This window comes from Struthio camelus, chromosome 1, assembly GCF_040807025.1.
Source record: "Struthio camelus isolate bStrCam1 chromosome 1, bStrCam1.hap1, whole genome shotgun sequence".
In the NCBI taxonomy this organism is placed as follows: Eukaryota; Metazoa; Chordata; class Aves; order Struthioniformes; family Struthionidae; genus Struthio; species Struthio camelus.
In genome coordinates, this window is record NC_090942.1 from 21,105,245 (window position 1) to 21,120,205 (window position 14,961).

At 39.6% G+C, this 14,961-nt stretch overlaps 1 protein-coding gene across 1 annotated transcript; it reads left to right on the forward strand.

The window, feature by feature from the left end:
- The first annotated feature begins 1,012 nt into the window (after positions 1 to 1,012).
- On the forward strand, positions 1,013 to 14,680 carry CRELD2 (cysteine rich with EGF like domains 2). Its single transcript, XM_068931262.1, has 11 exons — positions 1,013 to 1,124; positions 1,209 to 1,398; positions 2,672 to 2,754; positions 3,593 to 3,703; positions 6,336 to 6,427; positions 7,371 to 7,547; positions 8,793 to 8,891; positions 10,634 to 10,711; positions 11,374 to 11,469; positions 12,382 to 12,522; positions 14,119 to 14,680. Exons 2-11 carry the CDS (start codon positions 1,234 to 1,236, stop codon positions 14,175 to 14,177), a joined length of 1,101 nt encoding a protein of 366 aa, XP_068787363.1. The 5' UTR covers positions 1,013 to 1,124; positions 1,209 to 1,233; the 3' UTR covers positions 14,178 to 14,680.
- Positions 14,681 to 14,961: the final 281 nt, after the last annotated feature.

The window sequence follows — 14,961 nt, forward strand, 5'->3', positions numbered from 1 at the left end:
TGGTGATAATAATTAATGACTGTACTACTCTATAAAAATTATAAAATAAGCACACCATCTCTCATTTACGCTAGTTTTACAAGTATTTCAAAGTATTTTCAGCATTGTTTTAAGTGTTTTTAAACAAGTAAGTCTAAGCAAGTTTGCAATTCAGGTACACTACACTTTATTTGCACCACGTTTTGACAATACGTTATCGGAAACCTCCCTTAAGCCAGAACCGTTATGAACGATTTTCTTCAAGTCCGGGCTGCACAAACTGAGACTAAGTACCAAACGGCGAGCTTTCTAGAGCTGAGTATTTCTTCAGCTGGACGATTAAGAGAAAAGAGCGCAACAGGGAGCAGAAAAATCACGGGGGAAAGAAAACCCCTAAGCCTCGCCCATCCCCCGGCGCACACTCGCACCCGTGTTCGTGGCGGCACCGCCCCTCGCGGGACGCCCGCTGGGCGCGGGGCTTCGCCGGCCCGGCCCGGCCCGGCCCGCCTTTGCGGGCAGCGCGCCGGAGCAGGCGGTCACACAGCGCTGCCCGTCCGCGCGCATCGCCGGCCGTTAGCGCTCGCCGCCCCACCCGCCGCCGCCCTGCACTCACCGGCCGGGCGCCCACGTGGCCGCCCCACAGAGGGAGCCGCCGGCGGCACGCGACGCGGCACGGAAAGGAGGAGAGAGTAAGGCTGGAAGAGGGGGAAGGCCGTACCCACGTGACCAAACCTCCAGCTAACCACGCTAGGTGAGGGCAGAGCGCGCCCTCAGCAGTGGAGAGGCTCTGAGCTGGCTCCCGGCTGCCAAATAGAAATGGCGGCCAGCTCTGAGGCCGCTAAGGCGCTACCGGCTACCCACACTGACAATGGCGGCGGAACGCCAGGCGAACCAGCATTACTCCCGCTACCTGTTCCTCCTCAGCGCACGCGGGAGGCTCCAATTGGTCCGGAGCGTGGCGGGCGCTGATTGGACCACGTTCCTTCTCTCCGGCAGCTCCACCAATAAGCGCCGGAAATTGGAGCGTGCGTGAGGCTGACGCGGAAATCTGAATGAAGCTCGCGGGCCGGCGCCTGGCTGGTTGCTACGGGGGCCGGGGCGGGGCGAAGCTGGGGTAACGCGCTGCTTGTGCGGCCGGTGCCGCCGTTGCTGAGGCCGGCTCGGCTCGGCTCGGCTCGGCGCCGCGACCTGGTGCCTGGGCCGGGGGCGGCCCTACTGCTTCTCCCGAGGGCTCTCCCTCCCCTTCCCCTCGCTATGCGGCGCTGCCCCGCGCCTCGCCCCGGCCGGGCGCCGCTGGCCGCGTTGCTGGCGCTGTGCGCCGCCCTGCTGCTGCTGCTGCCGCCGCCCGCCCTGGGCGCCGGCGAGCGCCGCCGCCTGGCGTGCTCCACCTGCCGGGGCATCGTGGACAGGTTCAACCAGGTGGGCGCCGCGGCCGGGAGGGTCCCGCGGAGGGCGCGGTGGCCTCGGTGGGGGCGGGGGGCGCCGGGCTCGCCGGCCGGGGACCGGCTGCGGGGCGCCGCCGGCCCTGAGCGGGACGTCGGAGGCGGCGGCTGCGCAGGCCGCTCCGCGCCTGAGGGGGAGCCCCGCGGGCGGCCGCGGCCGGTCTCCGGGCCGGTGCGGGCTCACTGCCGCCCGCATCCCCCCGCAGCAGCTCGTGTGGCCTCGGCGAGCACCGTGGAGTGGCTAGCAAGCTGCTCGGGCACCGCCTGGTGTGACGGGGCCTGGGTCTGGGTCTGCCAAGAACCGAGGGATTTGTTGCCGTCGTGCCCCCTCATACGGCCGCGCAGCTCGCATGGCGTAGCCGGTAAAGGCCCTCGGTCACGCTCTGGATCCCTCTGGTTGCATAGCCCTTTACGTGGCAGGTCATTCACCTGAAGTCAGTTCAGTATGTGGTAGCCTTTTTCTTTCACCTTAAGTAACAATTTTAGTCCTTGAAGTAGTCGATAGCCTAGTGAACTCCTTACACTCTGCCAACAAAGTCTGTGCTGTCAATTTAATGCAGAAAGAACTTGCTATCTTTGTTCTAGCCTGTAGATTTTGTGTGACTTGTTAATGGTAAAGCATCATCCCCTAGAAAGTGTGTGTAGTGTTACTTGTAACAGTGAGGCAGAGTAAATGCAACATATGCAACAAGGGCGCCTCTGCAGCCACAGAGGTCACACATACTTAATAGTCTTTGTATTTATCTTCAGTGTTGTCAATTTAGTTTTTGAGATTTTCACAAAGTATGATTTGACTGTAACTCGGGGAAGTTTAGCCGAGTTGTCCTGTTGTGATTTAGTTAAGTTGACCCGTTACATGGTTAACAGTGAAGATTGGCCGAAGTAGTACCAAATAAGAATGATGTAGAAGTGCAGTTCAACTCAATTGTAAATTTTTTGAGAAAAAGATATAAGCTTTGACACCTGTATGTTTTTTTATGTAAATGCAGACTCTCATGAAGTCTTTTTTCATTATTATGAAAAATGAGGCATGGTGTAATGCTATAACTGATCTTTTCTCACTTCTCATGTTATCAGTTGCCTTTTTTTTTTTTTTCTTAACATAGCAATTTGATTACCATCACAGACTTACTGAAGTTTCTGTAAGGCACCCTTCACAATTTTTGTTCAACTACTTACTACTGCACTTAGTTTTGGTTAGAAATAACACTGTGTTCTGCTTGGATTCTTTTGGTACTTTCATTTGTCAGGGATTAGCAGATACAGCAAAGAAGAATTTTGGTGGTGGAAACACTGCTTGGGAAGAGAAGACCCTATCAAAGTATGAATCGAGGTAAGCTGCCTCAGTGCTTTTGGTTCAGCTACGCTTATTGTTCACTATGTGTAATTTTACAGCACAGTCCATCTGAAACTTAAAAATTCAGCATGCCAGTTAAGGGTTCATGTATCGGAATCCTAAATTCCTACTAAAATATAGCAGGTTACACTGTATTTGCAATTTAGAGTGAAGACTGAAGTTACTTGTTAACTTTTATTGCTATCAGAAATGAATGAGATCGTTAATGTTATCATTGGTCATAATAGAGATTTTTTTTCTATTTAAGGCCATTTAAGTCTCAAAATAATGATATTTAGAGTATAACTAAGTAATTGTCGTGGAAGCTTTGGATTTAGTCTTGGAGTACTGCCATACTTGTTGTTTTAGAGTTAGCAACTGCTCCCTATAATCTGCACTCCTTCAGTGTCGAACAGGTAACTAGAAGAAGCGCAGACTGCTGTAGTCTTTGGCATATATGTTTAATTAGTAAGCAAAGTGATCTGATACTCTCTTACGAGTTTCAAATTCAGTTTTTAGTCTTAGTGTGATCACTGAGATGCAAGTATGGGATTTTCAGACCTCAGTTAATGAAGCTTCATGGGCCTATATTGCTAATACCTGAAATTTACTGTTGAACCTGGTAAAATACTGCACTTGAAATTTGCTGGACTGATTAAAAATCTAATAACGTATAATCTGTTTCTTATTATGTTTGCAGATAAGCTACTGGTTCAGAAAACACCATAAACTGATAAAGTAGTCTAGGCGTGAAGTTAGCTTCTCTTATAATATATCTAGAATGTCATAGACTATTTTAAAATTAAACTTATGACTTCCCCTCCCCCACTCTTAGTGAAATCCGTCTAGTAGAGATCATAGAGAATCTGTGTGACAGCAGCAACTTTGAATGTAACAACATGGTAGAAGAGCATGAAGAACATATAGAGAGATGGTGGTTCAAACTGTAAGTAACAGTTTTCTTGTGGAGACCTGTGTGTGGACAAATATCTAAGAGAATGCACCACATACTAGTTGTAGCATAAGGCTAGAAAGTATATAATTAGAAGTTCACTTTGTTCCCTTTACAGTTGTGGAGTACAGATGGGTGTGCAAATTTGAAGAATTATGAGCTTATTTGTACTGCACTCTCCAAATTAAATTTCCATGAATGAAAGTAGTGTCCAGCTATACAACAGGAGGAAGTGGGAAGAGCAGCTCAATATATTTTAGATGAAAAAGAAAGCTTACTGGAGTATTCTGTTTACTAGAAATGATGAATACTTGTTCTTCTTTTCAAAGATTATGTAATCAATGAATGAGGGCTTTTTTTTTTTTTTTTACCTTGAGTGGATAATATGCTAGACCAAGATTTTTACAGTCCCCAGGCTGTTTTTTTCCCTATATACAATAGGAATGTTTGATTCTGTCAGCCAGGCAATGATATGGAATGGCTTATATTGGGGATCCCACAATGCAGTTTGGGGATCTGAAAATTTGCATTGGAGAGGGGCTCATCTACTGCCTTTTTCCTTCTCTGTCCCATATAGAGCTGGATTGGCTAATTCTTTGTTATGCTTCAAGAGTTGCCATTGGACACTTAAGACTAGAAGTTAGCCTGAATCCAGCAGTAGTACCCAATGGCAACTCTTGCACTTAAAGTTGCAATTAAAATTCCCTTATTTTCATTTCCTGAAGTGTTGCACCGAAGCATCCAATCTTACCTCTCATACGCTGTCTCCTACTGCCTCTACAGTTACCAGTGGGTTATTGAAACAAACTAACAGTGGAAAACTTTAGATTTCATTACTTTGATCCTATTTTTCTCTTTTCCTTTGCCTTTAAACTGTAGGGGGACTTTGTTTCTTGTATCTTTTTTTCCACCCTGAAACATTGTGTTGTCCTGATAATTTAAAAAAAAAAAAAAAAAAAAAAACCTAGATACACTTATAAAAGTCTTGGAGTTAGATCTCTTGAGGATGGTAGCAGTTGCCCCTGTCTGCCTTCCCGTCTGTCCCATGATTTCCACTATAAATGAGCTTTTTATGTACCACTATAAAATATAATTAGTGTGAGCATGGCGTTGTAGCATGTAAATTTCTTTTCTTGACTCCAGATCGTGTTTATTCTGAGTGTTCCTTACTTCCTTAGATTGCCAGCGCTGCCAGTCAGCCAGAATTCAGTAGGATAAACTGCCATTATACCAATTCATCCCTGGATAAGGATTTTTGCTAATCCATTTGGTCCTTAATGACTGCCTCATAGCTTATTTTGTTACCTGACTGTACAGGAAATGAGGGCACGTTAACATGCAAATTGCGCAAAGATGAGATACACAATCTAGAGTAAAATCTAACTCGCTTTCCTGAAGCTTTCTTAACTTTGTAGAACTGAAAGAAATTGGCCTTGAACTAGAGAATTTGACCAAATAGATCTAAAATGTCAGCAAAACCATTCATAAAATGTGTTTATCAATAGTGTATTTTTGGAAAATTTGCCTATTTGATAGACCTTTGAGTGAGACGATTGATTGAGTGCAAGGAGAGAGGGCAATGTTACTACTAAAAATGTGTGTGGTTTTTTTTTTTTTTTTTTTAGTAATTTCCAAAGACAGTTTACCGTAGGTACCTTAGATATCCCTCTCCCCCTGGCCAAGTTTTTATGTTCTGAGTGATAGTCTACTTGAATTCAATTTTCAGGACCTGAACCTTGGAGTTCAGTACAGTCAGATGTAATTGTCTAAAAAGAGAAGCTTGAAAAGAAAGTACCTATCATGGGAGATGCTGAGGACTTAACTACTGTCAGACGCTACCAATGTTCTAAACCTTCAGTAGAGCTTTCCTTTTATTAAAAGTTACTGGGATTTCGCTCTATATTTACACCATGAGACTTTAGCCCTCGGAATTATCATTCAGAACTGTAGTCTTCCTGCTTGCTTACAAAATAATACTTACTGATGTTACTGTTAATTTGGGGCGTGCTCTTGTTTTACAGAGTAGCACGTAACTTTTAATTTCTTAGTATTAATAAATCCTTCTGAAATATTACTTGACTCATATTTTAAAAAGAGGAGGAATTTTAACGTACGTCCTGTTAAGAAGTGAGATCTACAGTAACTTGAACAAGCGTTAATACCTGTCCTGGGTTCTCTTCTACATTCTTGAGAAGGAAGTAATCTTTAAAGATAAAGAGATACAGTCCTCTTTTTAAAGAGCAGGACATGAATAAGACCATTTAAACTGAAGAGGTTTTACTGGTAACTTATATCACATCTTCTGTTTAAATACAAGCTATAAAATATGAGTAGAGTCTGATAATAGCGTTATGATTTAAAAGGTACATTTTAAAAAACAACTTGAGTTGGAGGACTTTGATAAACTGCTTCCTGAAATAACATTTTTTTCTTGCTTTCAGAAAAGAAAATATTGCAGAGGTGTCTAGTCTTCTGTCACGTGCAATAAATATCTTGCATGATTCTTAAATGACTCTTACTCTTCTGAAGACTGTTTTGGTTTGCATTGTGCAAGTTCAGTTGTGTGAGGAGGCTGTCAAAGAATATTCGTTCTTTTTATTGATAAATGAATGTCTTCTGTATACAGAAAGAAGAAGTATCCTGATTTGTTTAAGTGGTTTTGCATAGAAACAATAGAAGTTTGTTGCCCTGCTGGAACATATGGACCAGATTGCCTTGGTAATTTTTTTTAATGAAAAAAGTGTGCTTTTTTACCTATCCTTTTTTACCTGTCCTCAAATGAACTGGTACAACACTTTGCTTGAGACAGCAACTGCTGTGTGGTAATCACTTGCCTGCTGCCTTGTGAGCATCCTGCCTGAAAAAAGTCTTCCAGGAATGAAGTAATGCACAAAGCTAGTAAGTGTACTTGTATGTGCAGGGTCTGTGTGATCTGGTGGTGTTCACATCCCTACCTGAACCACGCTTAAAGGGTCTCAGACATCTGGCGATTAGGTGGCCTTTCTGAAGCTACTGGTTTCAAGAATGAAGTGGCAAAAACACTGTTGGGGTTAAATGAACAAATTCACAGCTGATGAGTAGGTAAACAAGGAATGGGAGAAATAGATCTTACTTTTCTCCAACTGCCTCCCACCTATGAATAGAAAGTGATAAAGGAGGCATTTCAGTCACAGAAGCTTGTATAACTTACACATTCGTAAAGCTTTGCAACCTGTTAGAGAGCAGCTTTGGCCTCTTATATTTGCAGTTGTCAAAAGTGAAGTGCTAATTCCTGACACTGATCTAAACAATCACTAGTAGCTTTTGCAACTGCTGTATGAGCGTTCTCAGAAATCCAGAATAAATAAAGATACCAGCTTTAGTCGGAAAGCTAGGAAAATAGATAAAATCCTAAGCGGAGATCTTTACCCAAGATGAAGTTTATAACTTGACTTTGCTGAAGATTGTTTTGAGTTGTTCTTATGTTAGTGAGAATTCCTTGTTCCATGTGTTTTGCTTGCTGTCAAGGGGAAAAGATTCTGGAAAATCTATCCTGTTTTAGTGTGACTTTTTTTTACATTTTACTATTTCTGTGAAGTAAGGGACTTCAGGTGATTGTGGCTGAGAATAGGAAGCTACTTCCTTTAACATCTGATCTTAAAATATTTTTGATCCTTTTTAGCTTGTCGTGGTGGATCAGAAAGACCTTGTCATGGAAACGGCCACTGCGATGGTGATGGTACCCGAGGTGGTGATGGCTCATGTAGTTGCAGCAAGGAATATACTGGAGATTTTTGTTTGGACTGTTCTAATGGTTACTACAGTACCTTGAAAAATGAGACACATTCTGTTTGTACAGGTAACAAACTCTTTGTAATGTGCTTAGATCTTTGTCTTCAGTCTTCACTTTTTCCTAAACAAAAATAGGAACACTTATAAATGGACAAAAAATAGTTACAGGAAAATGGTCTTTAACTACTCGGCTTTAACCGTAAAGGACGTATCAATTGGTCATTGTTGTGGAATACCGAAGACTCGGTAAGTCACCTTTTCAGACTCCCCTTGACTTTTGTGAAGAAGCAGAATGTCATCTATTTCATGGGAGGGTGAGGGGAGTGGGGAGAAAAGACTAATTTTTTTTAGACAAAGTGTTGTGAGGAAAATCTTGAGCTGAAGTTGATCAGGAGCTAGTGGAGTATTTTTAAAGCCATTTCTTTCCTCATGTCTCAGATATGCTTAATTGGAATAAATGGACATGAAAACAGCTGATCTGTAATGTAAACTACATAGATTCCAGTTAAGTACATGTAAGTTTCATTAAGTAAATGTAAGTTTCACCAGATGTTAGGAATGAATTTTACCTTTTTGGGGGCGGGAGTGGGATTGAGCTACACTATTTTTTATGTGTTTTTTACATGTTGAATAATAATAATTGGTTAAAACCATATACAACATTATCTACATTGGGGTTTTTTATCCTACTGCGTGATAATTCTTATGCACGCACATGCGTGCACGCTACACACATGCATGCATTTGCATTACAACAAAAAGCTTATCCAGTCAGCTGGATTTCTGGTATGCTTCTGTGTGTCTTTAGTATCACTTCACACATTACTTCATTTGCAACTAGCTATAAGACCAATCTGATGATTCATTAGGTAATAGCGCTGAGTCTGGTGTTCATAAACTATTGTTCCAACACTATGCAGTTGGAGTGAAGTTTACTTTCTCGAGATTTCTTCTCTCCAAATATTTCAGAACTGGAACTGCCACATCTAGTGAGTAGAATTTCAAGGCACTCAGTTGTAAGTGGTGCACACCTCTGTAATTGCCAGGTTTGACTTCATCGCTGCAAACACCTTCCTGAGAAAAAGCTTACTGTATGTTTTTTGACTTGGATGGCTGGCTTTGGTAGGATGAAGCTGCAGTTCTGTAAATTATATTGCCATAAAGTTGAGATATAATCTTGTGAATGAGAGGGCCAAGCTGGTAAAGTGCGATAGTTTCTAGTGAATCCTTAATAACATTCTTTGAGAATTTGTAGATGTAAACTTGTTTTGGACCTCTCCACGTAGGCCTTCATAGTCTTCTCTTTTCTCAGCCTGCCATGCTGCCTGTGAAACTTGTACCGGATCAAGTAATAAGGACTGCCAAGACTGTAAAGAAGGCTGGGTCAAAAATGAAGAAGCAGCTTGTGTAGGTGAGTAATTCTTGCTAGACTTCAAACAGGATTTGCAACAGCAGTGGCTAATAAGATTAGATTGCATCAAGTTTTACAGTACTTAGTGTTCTGTCAGTTTAGACTTCTGCAATTTGTAGGGGTATTTTTGTTTGTTTGTTTTTCTTCTCCTCACTACTTTCACACTGCAGTGAAATATGGACCAAACGTTATGTCCTCACCCCAGTCATCTGGTGATTATAGTTGCCTTCATCAAACTGTTCACTTACGTTTTTAGTTCAGTCGACTACAGATAATAGTAAGTGAGGTGCTTCTTTTAAGAGATAATGTTTGTTTATTTGAATGCTAAACAGTGCCCAACTTTTTTTTTTCTCCTGCTTTTCCAACTACTGGAAGACTCTTACCTATTAACTTAAATATTTTTTGGTAGTTACACAATTATTTTTATTATTATATGTTTATAAATGTTCAGCCCTGATAGGGTTCAAACATCTCATTAAAAGCCGGCCATACTAACTCTTCTAATTATTGAGGAGAAATTATACCAGGAGAGATCAAACTCATCACTTCAATTCATCTGGCTATCTATTTCTAGATTAGCATTTGTATCAGTTTGAGATGATATGTTTGGAACATTTAAGGGAAAACCCTAATACTAAAAATATTCCCAATGCAGGATTGCACAACGGGGGAAGAGTAAGACATTGCAGTCATAAACTCTTTAACAAGTAGATGACGTATTCTATAGCACTGTTAAATTGGTCAAATTAAATCACTAAGAAATACTTTAATGTAACATCTAGAAACAGTATCCTAAAAGTTGTGTGAACATGACTTCTTTTGAAAAATACTAATGAGAAAAAGATTTGAATTACAGCTACTGTGATACCTGCTTAGACAACTGTAGAACACTAAGGTTTTTAAGATGCTCCAGTATTCTGTCGTCTGTACAGCTGTTTTTCAAAATAATCACTGCAACTGATCAAGTACAAGTTAAATTAAAGAATTAGTAGGAATGATGTCAACAGCAACAAGATGAGATGGACAGCAAGGATGACTGAAATAGCCTTTCTTTCTCTGAATTTTTTAGTTGTGAGTACTGTTGTACCCTTTCCTCGATTTCACCAGACTAGCATGTTTTAGCTACCTAGGTAGAACTGGTTTTCAGCTTGACTTATCCTAATCAAAACTTTGCTTTCTCCAGTTTGGCCTTTGAATAGGAAACTAAACCGTGTGTGTGCACGCGCGTGTGCATGTGTGGATTTTTTTTTTTAATACTTTAAAAGTTCCATAGCTTAGTAATGTAGGAGTAGCAAAAGCAAAAGTGTTGCAAAACAGTAGCCTGCCTGCTTATTTTTTTTGCTATTTGCGTAAAAAGTATAAAGAACCCATGCAAAATACTGACTTCAAGATGACAAGGATGACAGGTATTCTGGAAGTTTTCATTTATTTAACTTAAACATACCAGAAATTCAAGAAATTGTTTTTGTCATCTCCAAGCAGCTTCTGGGGATCAAAATTTTGTTTTGTTAGTGCAAGTTCAAGCTGGATAAATCAGTATATAAGCTACTAAGTTACTTTTATGTCCAGGATATCACATATCTGATCCTAAACTCATTGTAATGATTACTTTGAATGCAGTGCGAGTTTACAGCTTTTGTGAGACAGTTCTTACAGGATCTTGAAGCATAGCATTGAAAGATTAATCCAGCTACTTAGCCATGACCACGATTTTAGGTAACTTGTCAATTCTTCTATTTCAGATATAGATGAGTGTGCTGCTTCTCCTTGCAAAGATGATCAGTATTGTTTGAATACGGATGGATCCTTCTCATGCAAAGGTTTTTCTAATCTTCTTGTTCTCTTCCTAGAATACAATTCTAAAAGATAAAATAGACAATACTTTCACTTTACTCAACTAAAGACATTTTTTTGAAAAATATTTGTATTCACGAAATACCTCAAGTATTAATTGGAAACAGAGTTTGAGACGTTGTAGTGATACTTAAATCATTTCTCGTCACTCTTTTGTTTGACAGAACAACACTGTTTTGGGGGTTCTTGGTTAATTTTCCTCTTTCTTGGAAAGAGCCTTTTCAGTATAATCTAGTCTTTCTGTCATGCTACATGATTTTGAAGACTGTAAACGTATCTGTTAGTTCACTAACAGATAAACTTCTTAGCCTGTAAGTTTCAAAGGAGACTTATTCCTCTTGAAAAGAAGGAATAGATTAAGAAAGAAAAAGGTTAGTCTTTTCTTATGCTTTTTAAATTTTTAACTTGAGATAACACTAGAGAAGCGCCTGAGACTAGGCAACTAGTATAATGCTGTCTGATCCTGATTGGGTGTGGGGAGTGTGAGGCTTTAGGCCTATAGTAGCTTAAGGAAGGTGAAAAGTTTTCTGGTTATTTCTTTTGTGGGTAAGCTGACTGGCTTTAAGGATGATACTTTTTTTAACCCGTATTTATTTAAATTTTTTTGCTTAAATTATTCTGTCTTTAGCGTGTGATGCTAGCTGTGTAGGTTGCACAGGGGAAGGTTCTGACAAGTGTGAGACCTGTGCATCTGGATACATAAAGCAAGACGAAAAGTGTACAGGTTGGTGGATTTAACAGTATATTGTAGAATACCATTTAACACTTACACAGCCAAGTTGAGGAACTGTTAAGCACTTTCATGTTGTTCTGCTTTAGTTTTCGAGCCTATGGAAATACCACAACAGCTGATTTCAAAAAAAAAAAAAAAAAAAAAGATTATTAGCAATAAAAAAATCTATTGGCATTCTTTGTTGTTAAGTTGATGTGCATGACTAGGCTTAAAAGTGAAACATGCTTACAAAAAAAGCGAAGTATTTTATAGCTGATTCGGGAAACAAATATATGGGTCTCTTGTCAGTTATTTCTCATTTCTGTAGAAGTGAGAGTCTGTATCCAGTTCTGCAACAGGAGGAAAGTGTTTCAGTAGAGACTTTTGTGTTTCTGCTAATTCATAAATGTCCAAAGTCAGATGATACTTATTTCAGTGTTATAATTCACTATTAATAGTAGTAAAAGGAATGAAAATGGAGTTTCCCTGCAGGAGGAGAAGAGAAAGTACTGAGGATAAGTACCTGTTAACTGATTGTGACAGTGCAATATTTACAGGTTCCTTTCCCTTTACTTGTACCTCGAGGACATCAAAAGAATATCACCATGGGAAATCTTTGGTAGTTTGAGAGGAATGAAATCACCTAATTCATTTTCTCACATCGAGCCTACAAAAAATACAAAACAATACTGTCTGAATAAGTTTGAAACTCAGTCTGAAGCAGGATTATAATAGCATATTATTGTAACAGAAGTTAAACCTGTTGCAGCATCATTCTACTCCTCCGTGTTTCTATTAGGCAATTAACTGCTGTGCTGGAAATGCTTGGAGACAGCCTGTGTGATTGGATAGAACTTTGTTTATATGACTGAGCACAAGTAACAAAATAACAGTGGAATCTTCCTTTCTCTGTCCTATCTCTAGATATAGATGAATGTAACCTTCCAGAAAAGGTATGCATTAAAGAGAATGAAGACTGTGTTAATACTAAAGGTAGTTACAAGTGTGTATGTTCAGAAGGGTTTGAAGAGAAGGATGGAACATGTGTTCAAGTTGTAAAAACAGGCAAGTGGCTTTTGTAACTTCAGATTTTCTCAAGTCTTTTATATCTACAACCTAGAAGCGTATTTCTCTTTAAAGATTTAAGTCATCATCTGTAATATATATATTACAAGCAGCATGTATAACTTATCATCTTCCTACAGATGCAGTGTGAACTGGTTTGTGGTGGAGGCCACATCTGGCATACCTATTTTCTTGTTCAAACAATGCATTTTGTCCTGTTGTGTTAATTTATTTGCTTGATTTTGAGATTGCGTTTGAAAGTCACTAAATGTCTGGCTTCATTAAATAGATAAAGTGAGCTAGCAGATTGTTGCTATTATAAGAAGGAGGTCTTCCTCCTTGTCATGCCTTTTCCTTTATTATAATTACTGATGGGCTTGTCTGGTTGCATGACAAGCTGATTCAAGTTACTGAAATTTCAGAAAACTAAGCAGAGTGTTTTTTTGCTGAAGGAGTGAGCTGAATTCATCTTGTGATTACACAAGTGCCAGAGTTGGTGCGAAAGTAGATGGTAAGAAGGAGAAACAAGATAACATATATCTTGTAGCTGTAGGGAGCTGTTTATTTTGACTGCATCATGAACTGTACCTTTAGTCAAGAAATTCAAATATGATGTTAAACTTTATCATTTGAACTCTACTCTTCAATGTATGAAACATGCAGAATTGTGTTCAATATTGTTTCATTACTCTAACTAGTGTATGTGGTGTGTGTGGGTGTGTTCTTTTTTCTTTTTTTTTCTTTTTGCTTTTTACAATTCCAAAGCAAAAGATAGGATTGGTTTTGCAAAAAGGACTGTTAGGATAGATGCAAGGCAGACTCAGTATTATGACTTTTTTTTTCTAGTTCTTAGCTTATTTATTTTTCCTTAAACTCTAGTCTGCTTGTTCATTTCGCTATAATAGGTTGTAATGATCTGTGCAGTATTGCTCTGTAAGGTCATTCAGTTCAGAGCTTTACTCTCTGTTCTTATTCCTTTAGAAATATAGTTACATTGGTTTTCCTGTGCAGGTACTCAGGAGTTTAGTTATGTGTTTTGTTTTGCTTTTGTGTTTTCCCATTATGTAGCCTGCCATTTTATAAGAATAAAATAAAAATGAACTATTTACAACCTGACTTAACTCTTTTCCTAGATTAATGTTATTACCAGCATAATGAAATTGTTCTGCTGCTTAAAGGCTGTTTTTTGCATCTGCACTGAGCAGTTTGCATTGGATAAGATAATTCTGAGTGAACCTTGCCTATAGTGTTCAAAAACTAAACTTATAGTGTTCCTAAACTTTTAGTGGGGAGAGCAGAAACTTCATTGTAAATAGGTGAAAACAAAGGCTTAGAATAGAAATAGCAATGCTGCTTTTATTTTCCACTGCCAGTATTATATCAGCTTATTTGAAATGTCTTGTTTGCATCCAATACAGATTTTATAAGTTAGACCAGAAGACTACTGCAAGTAGTTCATCTGTATGGCTTTATTGCTTGCCTGGTCCTGATAAATATCCTGATTTGGGCTTTTAAAATTCCTAAAGTCAAAAATATATGGTGTAATTAATATACATGTTCTTATTTGTATTCTAATTATGATACTTAATTCCACAGGAGAGGAAAAAGAGACTGTAGCAACTGAGCCTTCACCTGGTGGACATGATGACTTATGATCTACAATCAGAATCAAAGACATTCCTATGTAAACTTTTAAATTATTGGACTAAGGCTCTGCTAGCTGACGTACTGTGGAAATGATATAAAATACGCAGGTTGCCATTAGGGTTTTTTTAATGGTGACAAGCTGCTCTTTAAGCTGCATTTCTTTATTCTTAAATACCACTTTTTTATACGGTTGTTTAAAAACAACACTCTAGATGGGTAAGTATAAAATTTGAATTAAAGCAATGTACCCAGCAATTGTACACAAGTTGCGGATTTCTCCTTGTAGTGCCTACTGGAAACTGTCATATTCTTGGAAGGACTTATGTTGCACTTCATAATTTCAGGAATAAATTGAACTAAAGTTTGGTGTTTCTTGACATGAGAAGTATTTCTATATCTGAAATACCTTTTAGAAGTTGTCAAAGGGAATCTCTTTGGGGGAAAAGTGCTGTTCCCTTAAATGAAATGGAATGCCTAATACTGCATTCAATAAAAGTTTATTTTGTTTGAATATGTCTTTTTTTTTTAAGATATTAATACCTTCCTTTGTTACTATGTCTGTTTTTCATTTGGGCAGGGAGTGCTCTCTGGAATTGATGAATAGATGATTTTCACTAGAATCTGCTGCTACATACAGGTTCCTCTCCTTTTTTTTTTTTTTTTCCTTCCACAGAGCAAGCATAGTACAGTCAGCTTGTCTCTCTTGTTACCCCTTATCCTGTCTAGGAGGCAAAGCTAATAAGCCTGTCATGTACAATGCTTTCTACATGTCTCTAAGCTTAACGGCAAACT

Coding starts and splice junctions, on each gene's coding strand:
- CRELD2 (XM_068931262.1), top strand. CDS start 1,234: ATGCGGCGCTGCCCCGCGCCTCGCCCCGGCCGGGCGCCGCTGGCCGCG. Junction 6,428..7,370: donor ATATGGACCAGATTGCCTTG/GTAATTTTTTTT, acceptor GATCCTTTTTAG/CTTGTCGTGGTGGATCAGAA. Junction 8,892..10,633: donor TGAAGAAGCAGCTTGTGTAG/GTGAGTAATTCT, acceptor CTTCTATTTCAG/ATATAGATGAGTGTGCTGCT.